General features: G+C 51.8%; 2 protein-coding genes and 1 non-coding gene across 7 annotated transcripts; 1 reads left to right on the top strand and 2 right to left on the bottom strand.

The window, feature by feature from the left end:
• The first annotated feature begins 442 nt into the window (after window positions 1-442).
• Window positions 443-6,738, top strand: LOC118524725 (UL16-binding protein 2-like). 3 transcript variants are annotated; one of them, XM_036075022.2, is made up of 5 exons: window positions 443-929; window positions 3,019-3,282; window positions 3,519-3,794; window positions 4,296-4,408; window positions 6,331-6,738. In XM_036075022.2, exons 1-4 carry the CDS (start codon window positions 809-811, stop codon window positions 4,373-4,375), a joined length of 741 nt encoding a protein of 246 aa, XP_035930915.1. In that variant the 5' UTR covers window positions 443-808; the 3' UTR covers window positions 4,376-4,408; window positions 6,331-6,738. The 3 variants fall into 3 exon arrangements, 2 of the variants coding, with proteins under 2 accessions (XP_035930915.1, XP_035930914.2); XR_004911804.2 differs by lacking the exon at window positions 4,296-4,408 and adding an exon at window positions 4,441-4,629 and having other exon boundaries at window positions 444-929; XM_036075021.2 differs by lacking the exon at window positions 4,296-4,408 and adding an exon at window positions 4,441-4,572 and having other exon boundaries at window positions 444-929.
• Window positions 6,739-9,107: 2,369 nt separating this feature from the next.
• On the bottom strand, window positions 9,108-9,210 carry LOC118524745 (U6 spliceosomal RNA). Its single transcript, XR_004911814.1, has one exon. It is a non-coding gene; the product is annotated as a U6 spliceosomal RNA (small nuclear RNA).
• A 2,466-nt stretch (window positions 9,211-11,676) lies between these two features.
• On the bottom strand, window positions 11,677-18,072 carry LOC118524724 (UL16-binding protein 1-like). Of its 3 annotated transcripts, XM_078054578.1 has the most exons (6): window positions 17,302-18,071; window positions 14,945-15,208; window positions 14,434-14,709; window positions 13,855-14,001; window positions 13,632-13,764; window positions 11,677-12,387 (listed from the first exon to the last, which is right to left on the bottom strand). In XM_078054578.1, exons 1-5 carry the CDS (start codon window positions 17,420-17,422, stop codon window positions 13,640-13,642), a joined length of 933 nt encoding a protein of 310 aa, XP_077910704.1. In that variant the 5' UTR covers window positions 17,423-18,071; the 3' UTR covers window positions 11,677-12,387; window positions 13,632-13,639. The 3 variants fall into 3 exon arrangements, with proteins under 3 accessions (XP_077910704.1, XP_077910703.1, XP_035930912.2); XM_078054577.1 differs by having other exon boundaries at window positions 11,677-13,764; window positions 17,302-18,072; XM_036075019.2 differs by lacking the exon at window positions 13,855-14,001 and having other exon boundaries at window positions 11,677-13,764; window positions 17,302-18,068.
• Between the last annotated feature and the right edge of the window lie 605 nt (window positions 18,073-18,677).

Raw genomic sequence — 18,677 nt, 5'->3', positions numbered from 1 at the left:
GTACACTAGCTTTATTGCAGAAACAACATGAAAAGTTGAGAGTCTTAAAACTAATGTACGTTAAAAATGACGCAGATGATGAATTGTATGTGGTTCGCACATATTTACCATTTTTTAAATTATTTTTTTAAATGCCATTTGTCTTCCTCGGGCCAAAGGTCCAGCGCAGCTCAGCGGGAAGACTCTGCTTATTAAATAGAAGAACAGCAGTGGGAACCTTCTCAGAAATTCAAAGAATCAGGGGCACCTAGATGGTTCAGTAGTTCAAGTACCTGCCTTTGAGTCAGGTCAGGGCCGTGTCCTGCGATGGATCCCGGCTCCGCCCACTAAGCCCCGCCTCAGTCCAGCGTCAGCCCCGCCTCAGTCCAGCGTCAGCCCAGCGTCAGCCCCGCCTCAGTCCAGCGTCAGCCCCGCCTCAGCCCCGCCTCAGCCCCGCCTCAGCCCCGCCTCAGCCCCGCCTCAGGCCCGGGGTCTCTGGCCTGTTGGGGGGGGACCCGCCGCGTGCTTCCGGACAGCCGCGCGCGCGGAAGCCTGCTGGCACCCTGCCGCCCAGCCTGCGCCTCCGTTCTCAGCCTCTTTCTCTTACCTCTCCCGTCTCCCTCCGCTTGTGCTCTCTCGCCGCTCTGTCAAATAGAAGAAGAGAAAATTGGAAGACTCCCGAAGCAGTTTCTGCGGAGAGAGGTCGAGTGACACCTGTATAAAGAGAAGTGTGCTCCTGCGGAAAGCCAGCGCCGGCCTAGGCCCGGAAGCACGCTCCGCTCCCCGGCCGCGGGGTTCGTTCAGAAGCCGCCCCAGACTTAGGGTCGAGATGCAGCCCCCTGCCGCCAGCAGGTTCACACTGGGCCTCCCGGTCCTGCTGGTGGTGCCCTGGGTCACGGCGGCCGCGGCCGGATCGGTCGTGGGCGCGGCGAGCAGCGGGCGAGAGACACGTGAGTCCCGGGCCTTTGGGAAGCTCGTCGCCCGCTGGGGCCGGCGTCCCGTCCTCAACCCCGCCGCGGGCTCCTTTCCCGCTCTGCGGGATCCGCCGGGACTTTGTCGCCCTCTGGGACGGAAAGGAGGCGACCTGGGCGACCCCGGACTGCCACCTCTGGGCGTGTGGCGCGCGGGGGAGTGGGAGGGGCGGCAAGGAGTCTGCGATCGCCCCCAGCCCTCGCCTGCCCCTCGGGGAGCCGGAGCCCGAGCCCCTGAGCCCGGGGCTATGGGCAGGACAGGGCGATCCCGCAGGGCCTGGACCCCGCACAACCCCGCGACGCGGCCATGAGTCACCATCCCCACAGCTGTCCCCCGGTAGACTTCCCAGGGCACTTGAGCCAAGGTTCAAGGCACATGCAGCGCCAGGCCCTCCTTCACCGGCCACATCCCAGCACCACCCAGCTCAGGGTGGGCAGCTCTGATACCCCCTGACCAGAGACCTCCTGGCTACAGGTCCCTGGACCACTGCAGCCTCTTACAGGCTCACTGTCCCTGCGTCGAGTGGCATTGCCTGGCTGGGTCACAAGTTGGTGTCTCTACCTAACGTTCCAATGTTAGGACGTGACAAAGGGCACAGAACATTTTCCTACAGTGTCACAGGGTCCTATGGCCCAAGAAGCAGGTCCAGCCACTCGTTCATCCATATATTGTCTATGGCTGCTTCACTTTGCTAAGGCCGCAGATTCGAGTAGGTACAACAGAGACCTATGCAATATTCGTATATACAGAGAACCTTTGCACCAGGCTGGCATTTCAATGAAAATAGGATAGGGTTCACACCCCTGCATCCTTACAGAGGTTTTAGGGTTGGTACTCAACTCTGTCATTCCATCCAGGGTAGGGCACTGTTTTAACATTGTATTTGGAGAAAAGAGAAGACAGTGTGAGAATATTGTACTTGAATTTCCCTGCCCCCTAGCCCCCAACCCACAAGTAATTCAACTACAAACATTTTTTACTCCTGTAACAAATGTGGGGAACGTGAAAGGACCACTACGTGGGTGCCTGAACCAATGGTGACACTGTGACTTCTCATTCTCTGCAGCACCTCGTGCCTTGCACCATTTCAATAACAGGGGCCATGATAACACTAGGATCCCTGAGGACGATGTCAGCTCACACACTAGGTCCACTGACAATGTCTGCATGGTCTCTGCTCCCCAGTGTAAACCTACCCCTGCGAATGAGCACATGACCCTTTGGGGAAGGCCAGTAGGAAGCATTGCTCTTGCTGTTGACCAGGAGGGTCCCTCCTGATTGGAAGCTGGCTTCTGCTTCTCCTAAAGGCTTCCAGCTCTGAGAAGTGGCTCAGGTCTGGAACCTGGGCAGAGGATCCAGACTCTGTTGGGTGTTTGCTTTCAGCCTCCTCCTCATCCATCCTGGGCCTTGGTCTTTGTTTGTATTGTTTAAATCGAGCAGCCTCTGGGTTGGCTGTCCAGCTATCTTGCCTCTGGGATCACTGTGTTCTGTGAGCCAAAGGGATGGAGAGCTTTCTGTGGGGCAGGCCCTGACCAGCATTCCAACCTCCAGGATTATTTCAATCATGGCTGCCTCCAGGCTCCTGACAGTTGAGCGCCTGTATCTCAACTCTCTTATTTTGGGATTTTTCACCCCATTACTCCTGGGCCCCTATTTCTGCAACACCGTCTCCTACCGCCAAGCTGGGCCATCAGAGAGACGTCATTGAGCTTCTTGACAATGCGGGTACCCTTCTCACGGTGCAGTCTTCATGAGTTTAGTTTTGTTTTACGCATTTCTTGCTATATTTGTTCTGTCAAAGGCTGAGGGATGCTGGTATCAGCCTGGTAGACACAGGGGCCTTTTCAATGGCTATGTGGTTTCCTGCCAGGCCGAGGCATCCTGACCCTCCTCTAACCCAGGAAGGGCGCCACCTCTACCGCTGGGTGGGAGGGGCTCTGCAGGGACAGTCCTGGCTCTGCTAGCTCAGCCTGCCACACGTTCTAGTGCTGTCACGTGCATGGCCGAGGGGTGCCTGCCGGTCATTGTCTTCCAACCCCAACCTCTACCTGTGCTTTCCCTTCGCAGATGCTCTCTCTCTTTCCTACGATTTCAACATCACATCTCGGGCCAGGCCTGGACAACCATGGTGTGAGATTCAAGGCCTGGTCAGTGGAAACCAGTTTCTTTCTTACGACTGTCGGAGCAAGGAGGTCAAACCCGTTGGTCCTCTGGGGATGAAGCTGAAGGACACAGCATTTTGGGAGAGACAAAAGGAAACTCTGGAAGACCTGGTGGAAGAGCTCAGAAAGAAACTGCTGGACATCAAAACAGGGATTTTCACTAAGAGCCGTAAGTCTGAAGGCCCAGGGCAGAAGGAGAAGAGTTTGGTAGGGCTGGGGGCCTAGGGTGTTCATGTAAAACTTAGAAGTGGGCCCCACACACGCGGCCCAGCAGCCAGGGCCGACAAGGAGGACAGAGCAGGACCGGGAGGGCCGAAGGGGAGCTGAGGAGTGCACAGCAGGCGGGGCAAAGGATTGGTCAACACCAGAGGCTGACTTGTTCCCCATGGTGGGCGCGGGGGGCAGATCCTCTCACCCTGCAGGGCAGGCTGATGTATGAGTGTGGACCGGACAGACACCCCAGAGGATCCTGGCAGTTTGCCTTCAATGAGCAGATAACCCACCGCTTTGACCCGGAGATCGGAAATTGGACAGTGGTGCCTTCTGGGGACCAGCGGTTCCAGGGCACGTTGGACAGTGACGGCGAGCTGACCGGCTTCCTCATGAGGATCTCAAACGGAGACTGTAAGGGCTGGCTCCGGCAAGTACTGGAGCACTGGGATGAAATGCTGGAGACAACAGGTAACTCAGAAGACTGGATGGAGCGCTGCTTCTCTTGAAATGAGCTCCACCTTCCCCACTGTGTGTGTGTGTGTTCATGTGTGTAACTTACATACATGATGAGTTGTTCTTAGGAGTACAAGGGCCACTCGAATGTTCTAGCACCCTTCCTTTCCCTTCTGACCTCCTGGCACCTCTCCCTACTGCACATACCTTCAGGCCTCTCACTGTGGGCTTCTTGCTGGCCCCAAACCTGAAGGCATCATTCTGTTTCCAGAGATTTACTTCTTCCTCTTCCCTTTTCTGAGCATCATTGTTGTTTTTCATCTCGACTGGTCTCTTTCTTGAAACCCTTCAATGCCACCTGAAATGTCAGCCTCTGACAAGATGCCTCTGTCACCATCCATACGTATCCCTCCTCTTTTGTGACAGCAAGAGTGACTATCTATATGGAAACCCTTGCTTGCCCCATTAGCTGTATGATCTGTGTGAACCCACCCCCTCTCTCCTTTCCACCCCCAGGACCTGTCACAGCGGCTGCCACAAACATGGCGGCAGGAGGATATCTGCGCTGTAGGATTACCTGGGGCAGCAGCAGCTAAGGACTCACCCCCCCCCCCAGTTTGGGGCTCCAGGCAAGGCTTTCACTATTGTGTTTCCATTTCAGGAGCACCAGCCACAACCTCAGGTCTAGTCCGAGTCAAAGGCACAGCCATCAGGCTGATCACCTCCATCCTCCCCGTGCTCCTCACGTGCTCAATCCTCCCTGGCATCTAAGGCAGACTCCTTTGAGTAACAGGTACTGTGGGCAGAACTGAAGTGAGAGGCAGATGGCCCGAGGTGAGCACAGAGAAAGGTGAATAGCCAGCCCTCCCCTTGGCCTATTGCGTGAACCTTCTCACCTGAAAATGAGACCAGATGCATAGGACTACATTAGCTTCTCCCAAGAAAGAGAATCATGAGGAGCTGTTGATGTAGATGTTGAGGTAGATAATTATTACAAGGGATCAGCTCACGATTATGGAGGAAAACCCAGTCTCACAATTCGCTGTCTGCGAGCTGGAGAAACAGGAAGCTGGTGGTGGGGTTCCAGTGCCCACCTGAAAGTCTGAGAATCAGGGCATCCGTGGTGTGAGTCTAGGTCCTGGTCCGAGGAACCAAACACCAGGAGTGCTAATGACCAATGTCTGAGGGCAGGAGAAGGATGGCCCCGCCAAACTGAGAGCAAAGTCACCTTTCCTCTACCTTTTGTTCCATTCGGGCCCTCATGGATTGGATGAGGACAGTCTTCTTTACTCAGTCTACTGATTCAAATGCTCATCTCCTCCAGAAACATCCTCTAGACAGACCCAGAAAGAATGTTTTCCCAGCTATTGGGGCACCCCTTAGCCCAGTCAAGTTGACCTATAAAAGGAGCCAGGACCGAGAACTTACATTGCTTGATAGCAATTACCTAGGCAAGCTTAGCCTCGAATTCTGATAGCGCCTCACTGTCAAAGGCCAGTGGGAGAGCACAGGGGCCCACCCCAAGCTTTATGTCCTGTCGATGCTAAAGGGATTGAGCAAAATCAGGCCTGGCTCAGAGCAGCTTTGCACTTGGGGAGGCGCCCATGTGAGGGGTGGTGGGGACAGGAGGAACACGGGGCATGGACAACACTCTGGTTTGAGTGAGAGTGGCAGGTGCCTGCACACGATGTGTCCTAGGGATGGGGGACCTCTCCGTGGTGCGTGCAGGAGAGGGGTCAGAGTCTGAACCAAAGAAGAGGGGTGGGAAGGCCTTTGTAGACCCAACCAAAGGCTGGCTTTCGGGGCTCTGCTCCCACACGACTCTCCTGGGTGCTGGCAGGTAAGACAGAGGCCAATGGGAGAGACTCTCCAGGATGAGATTAGAAAGCCAGAGCTCCTTGGACCCCTGGGATACCTGGCTCAGGCCTGGTGCTCTCACCTGGCAGCTAGTCTCCTGCAGAGCCCAGAGCCCAAGCCAGCTGAACCGCCCCTGCCTTGAGCAGAGGTGCCTCAGGAGGTAGGTAGGGTTGAGCAGCTGTTGGAATTGGATGCTGTCACCTGAACTGGACCAGGAAAGAATGAGGCAGGGCAAGGACAGTCACACTCAGAACTTGTGTTAGGCTACCAGGGTGAGGAGAGGCTGAAGACAGGGAAGAAGGATCTTTGCCTACAACCTTCCCCAAGGCTACAGGAACCAGGATCCACATCCCTCTCTGGGTAGGGCTCCCAGCCACTCTCTTAGGCCTTCCCACCAGAGGGGAGCCAGGATCTATGTAATGGGAACAGATGAATCATTGGTGGCTTTAGTTTGAGCCCAGGTGTTCAGTAGTAGGGTCTGGGCCTGACTGTTTTGTGGTAATGAGGAGAGAGTTTGTTCAGGCTGCTGGACCCACAGATTGGGGGGTCCAGGGGTTGGGGGAACTGTAAGGTGATACTCGACCCTCGGTAAGAGCTGGGCTTTGAGCCAGGGAGTAACTGCGGAGGGAGAAGCCCAGGAGGACTGACCCAGGATTTCCTCAGCCACTGGAACAAGCTCCTGTTTCTCTTTTAGGGGCTGAAGGTGCTAGAAGAAGCCCCTGAGGATGTGCTGTCATTCACCCACTCTCCCCTCTGGTGGGTGGCCTTTCTTCTACCTGCTGTTCATGTCAACCAACGGGAGCTTCAATCCCTGTGGCAAAGCAAGAATCCTCCAGATCATCATGATTATGGAGGAGATGGAACATTTCATTGCCTTCATTCCGGGTCATGATAATCCTTCTCTGCACTTTTTCTTAACATTAATGCTATTTTCTGTTGGTGCTCACTGTTGGGATTCCTGCACTTTGCCTTCTAACTGGTTGAACAAGAATTCTGCACAAAGAGACTATTATGAAACTTCTCCTTTGGTATTGGAAATGAGATACTTGTCAGTATCATGATCCTGTTCATTGTTAAAAAAATACTATATGACATTAGAGAACCTCGGGGATTCTTTCCTTTGCGACACAACCTCAAGTCTTTTATTTTTTTTTATTTTTATTTTTTATTTTTTTTAAAGATTTTATTTATTTATTTGACAGGGAGAGACACAGCGAGAGAGGAAACACAAGCAGGGGGAGCAGGAGAGAGAGAAGCAGGCTTCCTGCGGAGCAGGGAGCCTGATGCGGGGCTCGATCCCAGGACGCTGGGATCATGACCTGAGCCGAAGGCAGACGCTTAACGACTGAGCCACCCAGGTGCCCCACCTCAAGTCTTTTAAATAAAACAATATTAGAGAGGGGAGCTAAGGTGGTGGAGTAGTAGGAGGACCCTAGGCTTCCCTCATCCCTCGAACACGGCTAGATAAGTATCAAATCATTCTGAACACCCAAGACAGCCATCTGAGGACTGACAGAACAAACTACACAACGAGAGGGAGAGAAGAGGCCACATCGTGGAAGGTAGGAGTTGCGGAGGTGTGATCTGGGGGAAAAAAGCCTTGCAGGTGCTGCAGAGGGGAGGGAGCCCTGGTTACGGAGACAAGTGAGAGAGAGAGAGAGAGGCAGAGGGAAAGAGGCGCACACAGGGGGTCGCACAAGGAAAACACTTCCCCAAAGCCACTGACTGGGAAAACAAGATGAGTTGATGATAGTGAGTTTTTACAACCAGCAGAGCTCAAAGACTGGAGTTTTAGAAGCCTGCGGCATGGCTGGTCTGGAGCCTGACAGGTATAGTGGTGGTTCCGTGGAGAAGGAGGGCAGATAACCCGGAAGGTGACGGTGCAATCTGAGGATCTCCTGGGACACACTGGGAAAGAGGGTTCTCGCTTCTTAGCATCTGGGAGAAGTGGCATTGTCTCTGAGGGGACAAAAGAGCTTGGAGTTTGGAGTGAAGTGCAGCCAAAAGCCAGCGTCAAGGTTAGTGGCCCTCAGGAGGTGTCTCTGTCACTAGGCTAAGGGGCAGGGGAGCACAATGGTGTGGCTTCCTTTCTGGGATGGGCTTCATCAGTCCCAGCATGGGAGACCCTCCCCCAAGGGATCAGCTGCCACGCCAGGTCCCTAAAGTTTGTAGTTTTGAAACTTGGCCGGTGTGCCTGGCGTAGAACACAGGTGCAGTGCCCTGCTGGGGGGCGGGGGGGGCAGACAGCCTGGACACTGACAGCGTGAAGGCAGGGGTCTGAGGGATGCCGGGGACACACGAGGGGAGATTGTTCACTCTTCCGCGACGGCTTCCCAGACAGGGGCAGTGCAAACTCCCCTCTTTGGGGAGGAGGGAGTGGGCTGAAGCCATTTTTACCCCCCACCCATCAGCGGGGACTGACTTCAGGGAGCAGCGCGGTGGAGGCCTGAGCCCCTTACACCTCGCCCCACCCCTGCACTCTGCAGGTGCTTCTTCACTAGGGCAAGTGTGCCTGAGAACCAGAGCCGCGGGCCCCCCGCTAGAACCAGCACAAACCCCCACACGCACCAAGTCTACTGACCCTAGAGGGCTGTAAACTTCAGCTCTAGTGGAAATAGCAGGAGGTCCCTTTAACAAGTAGACCCAAGCACACGCAGTTAAAAGTTAAAACAGACTCTGGCCAAGGTCCAAACACTCCCCACTGCAGGCAAGGAGAAACTCAGCAGAAGCCTGACTTGAGGGAGAGAGCAGTCAAACCAGGGCCGCAGAGAGCACCGGGCACACCCCAGAGACGCCGCCTCAAGCTCCCGGGGCCGGACAGGATATTACCTCCTCTTTATAAAGCCATTTCTCTCAGGAGCAGGTAACATAACAGGTTTCCTTTCCTTTGTTTTTGTTTTTGTTTTTTTTTTTTTGATTATACATGTATTTAATGTCATTTTATTTTTTCTTCATTTTTTAATTTAAATTCAATTAGTTAACATATAGTGTATTATTAGTTTCAGACATAATTTAGTGATTCATCAGCTGCATATAATACCCAGTTCTCATTACATCACATGCCCTCCTTAATGGCCATCACCCAGTTACCCCATCCCCCACCACCATCCCCTCCAGCAACCCTCAGTCTCCTATGATTAAGAGTCTCTTAATAGTTTGTCTCCCTCTCTGATTTCCCTTATTTTATTTTTCCCTTCCCTTCCCCTTTGATTAGATTTTAGTTCTTTTATTTCTCCAGAAAGGGATTCTCTAGTGTCTTCTATGCTTTTTTAAAACCCAACTAAGTGTCTTTTTCATCCTTATTCTGAACTCTAGTTCTGACATATGACTTATATCCATGCTGATTAGGTCCCTGGCAGTCAGTACTGCCTCTCGTTCTCTTTTCTGAGGTGAGTTTTTCCGTCTTGTCCTTCTGTCCAGAGAAGAATAGATGAACAAGAGAACAAAGTACTAAAATGGCAACAACGACCCAAAAATATGGAACTCTTCATGAATTTGCACGTCATCCTTGTGCAGGGGCTATGCTAAGCTTCTCTCTATTGTTCCAATTTTAGTATATGTGCTGCTGAAGCAAATACCAGGTTGATATTCTTACTCTGGACTCAGTTGTGAGGACCCACAGAAGGGAAGAGAGGATGATTAATTTAGTCTGGGGATGTGGGATGGTTAATTTTGTCTGACCACTTAGTATTTTGGATGAAATTAACATTTAAAGTGGTGAGCTTCAAGTAAAGGAGAATGTCCTCCGGGACATTGCTGGGCCTTGTCAAATCAGTTGAAGGCCTAAAGAGAACAAGAAGAATGACTTCCCCCCAAAAAGAGGGAATTCTCCCACAGACTGCCTTCAGATTCCGTCTGCACCATTGAGTCTCCTGGGCATCAGTATGCTGGCCCACACTGCAGATGTCGAGTTGATGGCCTCCATAGGCACATGAGTCGATCCCTTATTATCTCTCTGCCTGTCTACACGTCATACTGGTTCTATTTCTCTGGAGAAGTCTGACTAAAAAGAGGGGTAAGGAAGATTAATGGCAGGTGATATTTGTGCCCAGCTTTCACGGGGCACGGGCTGTTGGCCTGTGTGATCCAGAACACCTGACAGAGGAAGACTCTAGAACAGAAAGCCTGGAGGCTGATGGTGAGAACCTTAGGGTTTTGGAGAGGAAGAGATTTCAGGAGGTGAAATGGGCCAGGGAGGTTGTGTGGGAAATCCCTTAGCAGTCATGAGTTTCAAGCAGAAAAATCAATGGGAACACATTGTCCACAGAAGGCTTAGAGGGTGATTCAGTTGCCTGCCATCTCCACCAAAGTGAGGGTTGGGGTCTGTAGAGATTAAGTGTGCGCACGTCCCAATTCCAGTCCTCAGCTGCTCTCCTCTCTAGAAGGGCCTGGGCTGACCATGCTGACGAGGTAGAGGAGGGAGAGGCTGCCGAAGGCTGGAGCACAGAGAGGGAGAAGGAAACAAAGAAGGAGGACCTGCCTTTAAAAAAATGACCAGGAGCTTTTTGGAGTCATTTACCTTGTTACATCAAATTCTGAAATTGAAGTATTTCTTATGTCTCCATTTTTAAGAACCATACAAATTTTTGAAACAAGCCTAAACTTCTAAAGACGTTGTAAGTCTCGTACCGAACACTTTTCTTCCTGAACCGTATGATAGTGAGCTGTCACACTGATGTCCTCCCAGTTTCCGTGATGTCCCCTGACACCACACACTTTAGGATGTATTTCCCACAAACCAGGACATTCTCCTGGGTCACCATCATCTCCTAGTAGGTCTCACGGTACCTGAATGCCTCCTCGTCCTCAAACTCTGCTTCAAGTTGTTCCAGCAATGCCCAGTACGGTCAAAGAGATCAAGGGACATAGGTGTTTTCCATTTCCTGGATGTGCTGAAGATGAGGGTTTTGGTTGATTGGTTTAATTTTTAAATGTAGGTGAAGAGATTTAGATTTAGGAGGCCACGGTGAGTGTATGTTGTCCAGAATTTCTTAAATATATATTCGAAAGCTTTGTTCATCTGGTATTTTGACCCATCTTTGTGTCATTTTTTGACAGTAGTTCAGATTACTTAGTCTTAAGTAGAGAGAAATTGAAATCTCCTAACATATTGTATATATTGTACATCAGCTGGATATATTACTAAGTTTTTGCTATGACACATAGCCCTACAGTAAACAACCATACATCTCCATTGCTTTTTGGTTCCCATGTGTTTCTAGCCTAAAACTAACACCGGGATTACCATGCAGTAGGATGAACACATCAACCACTGTCTGGATAGGGTGAAATATAGGGCAAATGAGTGATTACATTTAAACTCCTACCAACAAGTAAGAAAACTCGTTATTCTATTTCCTGGCCAGCACTTGCTATAGCTATCTTTAAAATTTTGTCAGTTTGATGTGTGTGTAAGGCATCCTGTTGTTCTTCTTTATCTTGATTATTTGGGATATGTTCAATGATTTCATAGGCTGATTTACCATCTGTTGCTTGCTCTAAGCATTTGCACAAATCTTAGGAGAACTACACTTCTTATTTATTCACAGGAGCTCTTTGTATATATTGGATACCGATCCTTTGTTCAGAGGGGAATAAATCAACTGTTAGAAGCAGATCTGTTTCTGCTGTGAAGACTCACTGTGCACTGAAGGAGGATGACAGGAGAGAGTGCTGTGGTGGGGGACCTAGGGAAATCAGGAAGATTCTCAATTGCTTTATTCCCAGAATATCTGTTAAATGCCAACATGTCAGGATCATATTTGACACTGACAGATGACTGCCTGAAAGTTGACTTCTGAGTGATCTTTAAATTCTCTGTCTCCACAAGAAATCTAGCAGAATCACACTTATATTTACCCCATACAGTGGAGGAAAAACAAAATTCCATGAGTTCTTATGGGATATAAAACAAATTCCAGATTAACTAAATATTTTATAAGAGATATGCTTCTTTAGATATATGTATATGGAAATAAATTGCTGAAGAAAATAATCACATTATATATTTTTTAAAGATTTTTTAATTCATTTTTGAGAGAGAGCGAGCATGTGAAAACAAGCAGGGGAAAGGCAGAGGGAGAAACAGACTCCCCACTGAGCAGGGAACCAGAAACAGGACTCCATCCCAGGACCCTGAGATCATGTCCTGGGCTGAAGGCAGACACCCCACCGAATGAGCCACCCAGGCCCCCCAAAACAATCACATTATAAAGTATTCCATTTAAGAGTCAATGAGGTAATGGGTTGATTTTAAGGAATGTAAAGTATAGTTCAATAAAGTATGTTAAAAATTCTAAAAAGTTAGTGAGGACACAGAAAATATCCCTGAGTTTACATAGCTTCAAGGATATCTTTTTGGCAATAATGTCTGCAAGAACAAGGTCATCCTACAGAGAAAAATCTGACATTTCATAACCAAGGACAAGATGGAAAACGTTTTCTTCATTAAGATTTCTTGGTCAAACATTTAAACATTTCAGTACAAGAATACCATCACCTAGCACCAAAGAGAGAAAGCGGCATAGAATATGCCAAGGGAAAGTGCTGAACAGGAGCGTCACCAAATGCAAGAGGGGACCTGGGAGGTTCCCTGTCCTGCACCACGTGGTCGACTGAGGTCTCTAGATTTGTAAACTCGAGAGCGCTGATGGTCTAAAAATGAACAGCAGCTCATCCAAAGGCAGCCGGCCCAAAGGCAGCGTCGCTGAGCTGGTCCCCGCCTCACAGGCTTCTTGGTAGCCTCAGCAGCCTAAGAAAAGAACAGGTGTTTGTCTCCGTGGCTGAGGAAATCCTGGGTCCCTTGTCCTGGGGCTGCCCTTCACCAACACTCCCTACCCCAGAGCCCAGCCCTCGCCCAGGGGCATGCATTTCCCCCTAGCCATGTCCCCAGCCCTGGGTCCAGCCACCTTTACAAACCTCCTCCCTCCTGAACCAAATCACTGAGTCAGCCCCAGGCCCTGTTACCAAGGGTCTGGGCTCAGGACTAAAGTGAGTAAGAAATCAATGTGCTCACGTGACTCGCGTTCTAATGCTCCCTCTCATGGCAGGCCCTAAAGGACCTGCTGGGGCATCCGACAGAAGACAGGGGCCTGCCCTTGACACCACTAACCTTGGGGAACAGGGTGGCCAGAGATCCTTCTTTCCCCTTCCCTGCCAGCCTCCTAGCGAGCAGCACACAGAGCTCTTAGTATCATGATCCCTTCCCCCATCCCATCCATTCCTGGTCCGGCTCAGCTGGGAGCACCCAGAGCAACTCAGTTCCCCCCATCTCCCAGGCCAGCTCTGCTCAAAGCAGGGGCTGCTCAGTGGCTCAGGATCTGAGGTCTGCGGGAAGCTAGCTGCCAGGGACGGCACCAGCCTCAGCCAGGATTCCCACTGTTGCACGGAGAACCGGCCTCCTTCTAGTCCCGTCAGGCGCGGTCTCTACTGTTCACTTTCTGCCTTACCTGGGAAGACCCAAGCCATGTTCTGGGGGGACACGGCCCTACTCTCCAGCCCTTTGAGCGGTGTGCAGAGGCCTTCCCACGCCCTCCTCCTGGGGTTAGACGCTGGCCCCTCTCCTTGTAACTGCCCGGATGGAGTCCCCTTCTCCTGGACACGTCACATGGAGCCGCCATGCTGCGCTCACTCAAAGGTGAGTCCGGCCCATGCTGTGTGTCCCTGCTGTTCCCACACCACCCACCCTGGGCCCAAATTGACTCTCTCCAGAGAGCCAGGCCTGAGTTCCCTACATCCCTTTAGCACCAACAGGCCTTAAGCAGTGGTGTGGGCCCCTCCCCTTGCCCAGTGGCCTTAACAGTGAGGCCATATCAGAACTCAGGGCTGAGCTTGTCCAAGTTGTTGCTAACACGTGATATGAGCTCTCATTCACCCGGTCCCATTGCTCTGTGAGAAGGTTCAGGGAGTGGGCAGGGGTCAGGCTGGGAATTCACCGTTCCCTGGGCTCACCCCAGGCCATTTGCCCTCCCTTCCCTCTCAATCTGCTCTCCGGACCTGTCCCTCTAAAGGAGGCCGACATGGATGCCAATTAGGACTGTGCAGCTGAGGAGCAGGGTGGGGATCCAGGTGCCGGGTCCGATGGCTGTGGTCCTGGCCGGGGCCGTGTCTTGCTTCATGGTTGGTGGCACTGAAATGAAAACACAAGAGTGAGAGCCCCAGTCCGGACCCCAAACTGGGGGAGGATCCCTTGGCTCCTGCTGGCCCAGGTCCACCCTACCAGGCAGACGGGGTCTGTCACTCTCCTGTGGCAGCTGCTGTGACAAGTCCTGCTGTCTTGGGGGGAGGGGAAGGGATGTGCCCTGTCCCCCGGGAGCTCCTACAGCCAACTGGGAAGCAGGGGTTGCCATGTAACCAGTCGCTCCTGCTGTGACAGACAGAAGGTGATGCAGGATAAGGATGGTGACAGCGACCACCTCTCAGGAGCTGACAGTCCAGGTGGCACTGAAGGATTTCCAGCAGCCCACCAGGTGACATGAAAAAGACAATGATTCCTGAAAAAGGGATCAGTAAGAAGACAATCTCTGGCAACAGTCTGATGCCCCCCTGTTTGGGGCCAGCAAGAAATCCAAGAAATACCCAAGGACAAAGGTGTGTGCAGCGAGAGGTGATTCCAGAAGGTGAGAAGGGAAAGGAAGGATGCTAGAACATTCCTGTAACCATTTTTCTGCCAAAAAGAATTTGCCATGGATGGAACAATTTCTCTCTCTCAGACAAACCCTCCCCCCCACACACACACAGTGCGGAAGGTGGAGCTCATTTCAAGAGAAGCAGCGCTCCATCCAGTCTTCTGAGTTACCTGTTGTCTCCAGCATTTCATCCCAGTGCTCCAGTACTTGCCGGAGCCAGCCCTTACAGTCTCCGTTTGAGATCCTCATGAGGAAGCCGGTCAGCTCGCCGTCACTGTCCAACGTGCCCTGGAACCGCTGGTCCCCAGAAGGCACCACTGTCCAATTTCCGATCTCCGGGTCAAAGCGGTGGGTTATCTGCTCATTGAAGGCAAACTGCCAGGATCCTCTGGGGTGTCTGTCCGGTCCACACTCATACATCAGCCTGCCCTGCAGGGTGAGAGGAGCTGCCCCCCGCGCCCACCATGGGGAACAAGTCAGCCTCTGGTGTTGACCAATCCTCTGCCCCGCTGCTGTGCGCTCCTCAGCTCCCCTTCGGCCCTCCCGGTCCTGCTCTGTCCTCCTTGTCGGCCCTGGCTGCTGGTCCGCGTGTGTGGGGCCCACTTTTAAGTTTTACGTGAACACCCTAGGCCCCCAGCCCTACCAAACTCTTCTCCTTCTGCCCTGGGCCTTCAGACTTACGGCTCTTAGTGAAAATCCCTGTTTTGATGTCCAGCAGTTTCTTTCTGAGCTCTTCCACCAGGTCTTCCAGAGTTTCCTTTTGTCTCTCCCAAAACGCTGTGTCCTTCAGCTTCATCCCCAGAGGACCAACGGGTTTGACCTCCTTGCTCCGACAGTCGTAAGAAAGAAACTGGTTTCCAGTGACCAGGCCTTGAATCTCACACCATGGTTGTCCAGGCCTGGCCCGAGATGTGATGTTGAAATTGTAGGAAAGAGAGAGAGCATCTGCGAAGGGAAAGCACAGGTAGAGGTTGGGGTTGGAAGACAATGACCGGCAGGCACCCCTCGGCCATGCACGTGACAGCACTAGAACGTGTGGCAGGCTGAGCTAGCAGAGCCAGGACTGTCCCTGCACAGCCCCTCCCCCCCAGCGGTAGAGGTGGCGCCCTTCCCGGGTTAGAGGAGGGTCAGGATGCCTCGGCCTGGCAGGAAACCACATAGCCATTGAAAAGGCCCCTGTGTCTACCAGGCTGATACCAGCATCCCTCAGCCTTTGACAGAACAAATATAGCAAGAAATGCGTAAAACAAAACTAAACTCATGAAGACTGCACCGTGAGAAGGGTACCCGCATTGTCAAGAAGCTCAATGACGTCTCTCTGATGGCCCAGCTTGGAGGTAGGAGACGGTGTTGCAGAAATAGGGGCCCAGGAGTAATGGGGTGAAAAATCCCAAAATAAGAGAGTTGAGATACAGGCGCTCAACTGTCAGGAGCCTGGAGGCAGCCATGATTGAAATAATCCTGGAGGTTGGAATGCTGGTCAGGGCCTGCCCCACAGAAAGCTCTCCATCCCTTTGGCTCACAGAACACAGTGATCCCAGAGGCAAGATAGCTGGACAGCCAACCCAGAGGCTGCTCGATTTAAACAATACAAACAAACAAAGACCAAGGCCCAGGATGGATGAGGAGGAGGCTGAAAGCAAACACCCAACAGAGAGTCTGGATCCTCTGCCCAGGTTCCAGACCTGAGCCACTTCTCAGAGCTGGAAGCCTTTAGGAGAAGCAGAAGCCAGCTTCCAATCAGGAGGGACCCTCCTGGTCAACAGCAAGAGCAATGCTTCCTACTGGCCTTCCCCAAAGGGTCATGTGCTCATTCGCAGGGGTAGGTTTACACTGGGGAGCAGAGACCATGCAGACATTGTCAGTGGACCTAGTGTGTGAGCTGACATCGTCCTCAGGGATCCTAGTGTTATCATGGCCCCTGTTATTGAAATGGTGCAAGGCACGAGGTGCTGCAGAGAATGAGAAGTCACAGTGTCACCATTGGTTCAGGCACCCACGTAGTGGTCCTTTCACGTTCCCCACATTTGTTACAGGAGTAAAAAATGTTTGTAGTTGAATTACTTGTGGGTTGGGGGCTAGGGGGCAGGGAAATTCAAGTACAATATTCTCACACTGTCTTCTCTTTTCTCCAAATACAATGTTAAAACAGTGCCCTACCCTGGATGGAATGACAGAGTTGAGTACCAACCCTAAAACCTCTGTAAGGATGCAGGGGTGTGAACCCTATCCTATTTTCATTGAAATGCCAGCCTGGTGCAAAGGTTCTCTGTATATATGAATATTGCATAGGTCTCTGTTGTACCTACTCGAATCTGCGGCCTTAGCAAAGTGAAGCAGCCATAGACAATATATGGATGAACGAGCGGCTGGACCTGCTTCTTGGGCCATAGGACCCTGTGACACTGTAGGAAAATGTTCTGTGCCCTTTGTCACGTCCTAACATTGGAACGTTAGGTAGAGACACCAGCTTGTGACCCAGCCAGGCAATGCCACTCGACGCAGGGAAAGTGAGCCTGGAAGAGGCTGCAGTGGTCCAGGGACCTGTAGCGAGGAGGTCTCTGGTCAGGGGTATCAGAGCTGCCCACCCTGAGCTGGGTGGTGCTGGGATGTGGCCGGTGAAGGAGGGCCTGGCGCTGCATGTGCCTTGAACCTTGGCTCAAGTGTCCTGGGAAGTCTACCGGTGGAGAGCAGTGGGGATGGTGACTCATGGCCGCGTGGGGGGTTGTGTGGGGTCCAGGCCCTGCGGGATCGCCCTGTCCTGCCCATAGCCCCGGGCTCAGGGGCTCGGGCTCCGGCTCCCCGAGGGGCAGGCGGGCGCTGGGGGCGATCGCAGACTCCTTGCCGCCCCTCCCACTCCCCCGCGCGCCACACGCCCAGAGGTGGCAGTCCGGGGTCGCCCAGGTCACCTCTTTTCCGTCCCAGAGGGCGACAAAGTCCCGGCGGATCCCGCAGAGCGGGAAAGGAGCCCGCGGCGGGGTTGAGGACGGGACGCCGGCCCCAGCGGGCGACGAGCTTCCCAAAGGCCCGGGACTCACGTGTCTCTCGTCCGCTGCTCGCCGCGCCCACGACCGATCCGGCCGCGGCCGCCGTGACCCAGGGCACCAGCAGCAGGACCGGGAGGCCCAGTGTGAACCTGGTGGCGGCAGGGGGCTGCATCGCGACCCTAAGTCTGGGGGAGACCAAGTGGAGGCGCGGAGCGGCTTCTGAAGGAACTCAGGTGCCGGAAGGGAGATCGGGCTTCCTGTCGCCGGGCCTGGGCTGCGCAGGACACTTCTCTTTTATCCGAGTGTTTCTGGATCTCCGCACGTCCACGCGTCCGGAGAAGGTGCGCAGTGATTCTTCCAATTTTCTTTTTTTTATATTTGAGAGAGAGAGAGGAGAGAGCGCGCGAGCAGGGGCGTGCGGGAGGCAGAGGGAGGAGGAGCGGCCGGCAGGGCGGCGGCTGGACCCGCAAGTGCCCGGGCTGGCGGACGGAGCGAGGCTTCAGACGCAGGTCTAGTTTTAATCTTTCTGGTTTTTTTTTCTTTCATTTTCAGGGTGTCTTTTGAAAACAGCGTGTGCCCTGGATTATTTTTAAATCTAACCTAAAAATTTTAGTTCTTTAATTGGAGATAAGTTTAGGAGTTTACCTTTATTGTGATTGCTAACACAGTAGGAATTATCTCAGCCATTGTCTTTTTCATTTATTATGCTTTAAAAAATTCCCTCTCCGCACCGGCATTCCTTTTACTGTACTGAGTTTTCTTCTGTTGGTTTAAACATTATTCATTCTATTTTTCTTCTCATAATTATTGCCCTTAAACTTTGATCCATACTAATGTTTATTTACATTTATTTATCATTGTTTTTGGTTATTCCTAAAAAGTTATTTAGCATGTTTTCATATCTCTTTTGTGTGCTTCCTCCCTCTCCATTTCCCTGATATTACCCAGATTTTTATTTCTGAGTTGTTGCTATACTTTTTCTTTTTTGTGATAGAAACTCCCTTCACCCTTCACACACCCCCCCTTTTTTTTTAAGATTTTATTTATTTATTTGACAGAGAGAGAGATAGCAAGAGCAGAACACAAGCAGGGGGAGTGCGAGAGGGAGAAGCAGGCTTCCCGCGGAGCAGGGAGCCTGATGTGGGGTTCGATCCCAGGACCCTGGGATCATGACCTGAGCTGAAGGCAGATGCTTAATGACTGAGCCACCCAGGCGCCCCACACCCCCCTTTTTAAGGCAACAATAATCTGTAACAAATTAACAATTTAAAAATTGTTTTTAAACAAAATTTTAACTATCTTTAATAAATAAAAAGTTTAGCAAAATTGGTTATTCATTCTCTTTTTTTCTCTTGTTACATCTCCTGGATGTGTTTCTCTTACTATTGGAATACTTTATCCAAAAGATATTTTCAAGTTGGATCTTT

This window comes from Halichoerus grypus, chromosome 9 (assembly GCF_964656455.1).
Source record: "Halichoerus grypus chromosome 9, mHalGry1.hap1.1, whole genome shotgun sequence".
NCBI lineage: Eukaryota > Metazoa > Chordata > Mammalia > Carnivora > Phocidae > Halichoerus > Halichoerus grypus.
Note: the sequence above shows the minus strand (reverse complement) of the source record. Positions and strands in the feature narration are given on the sequence as shown.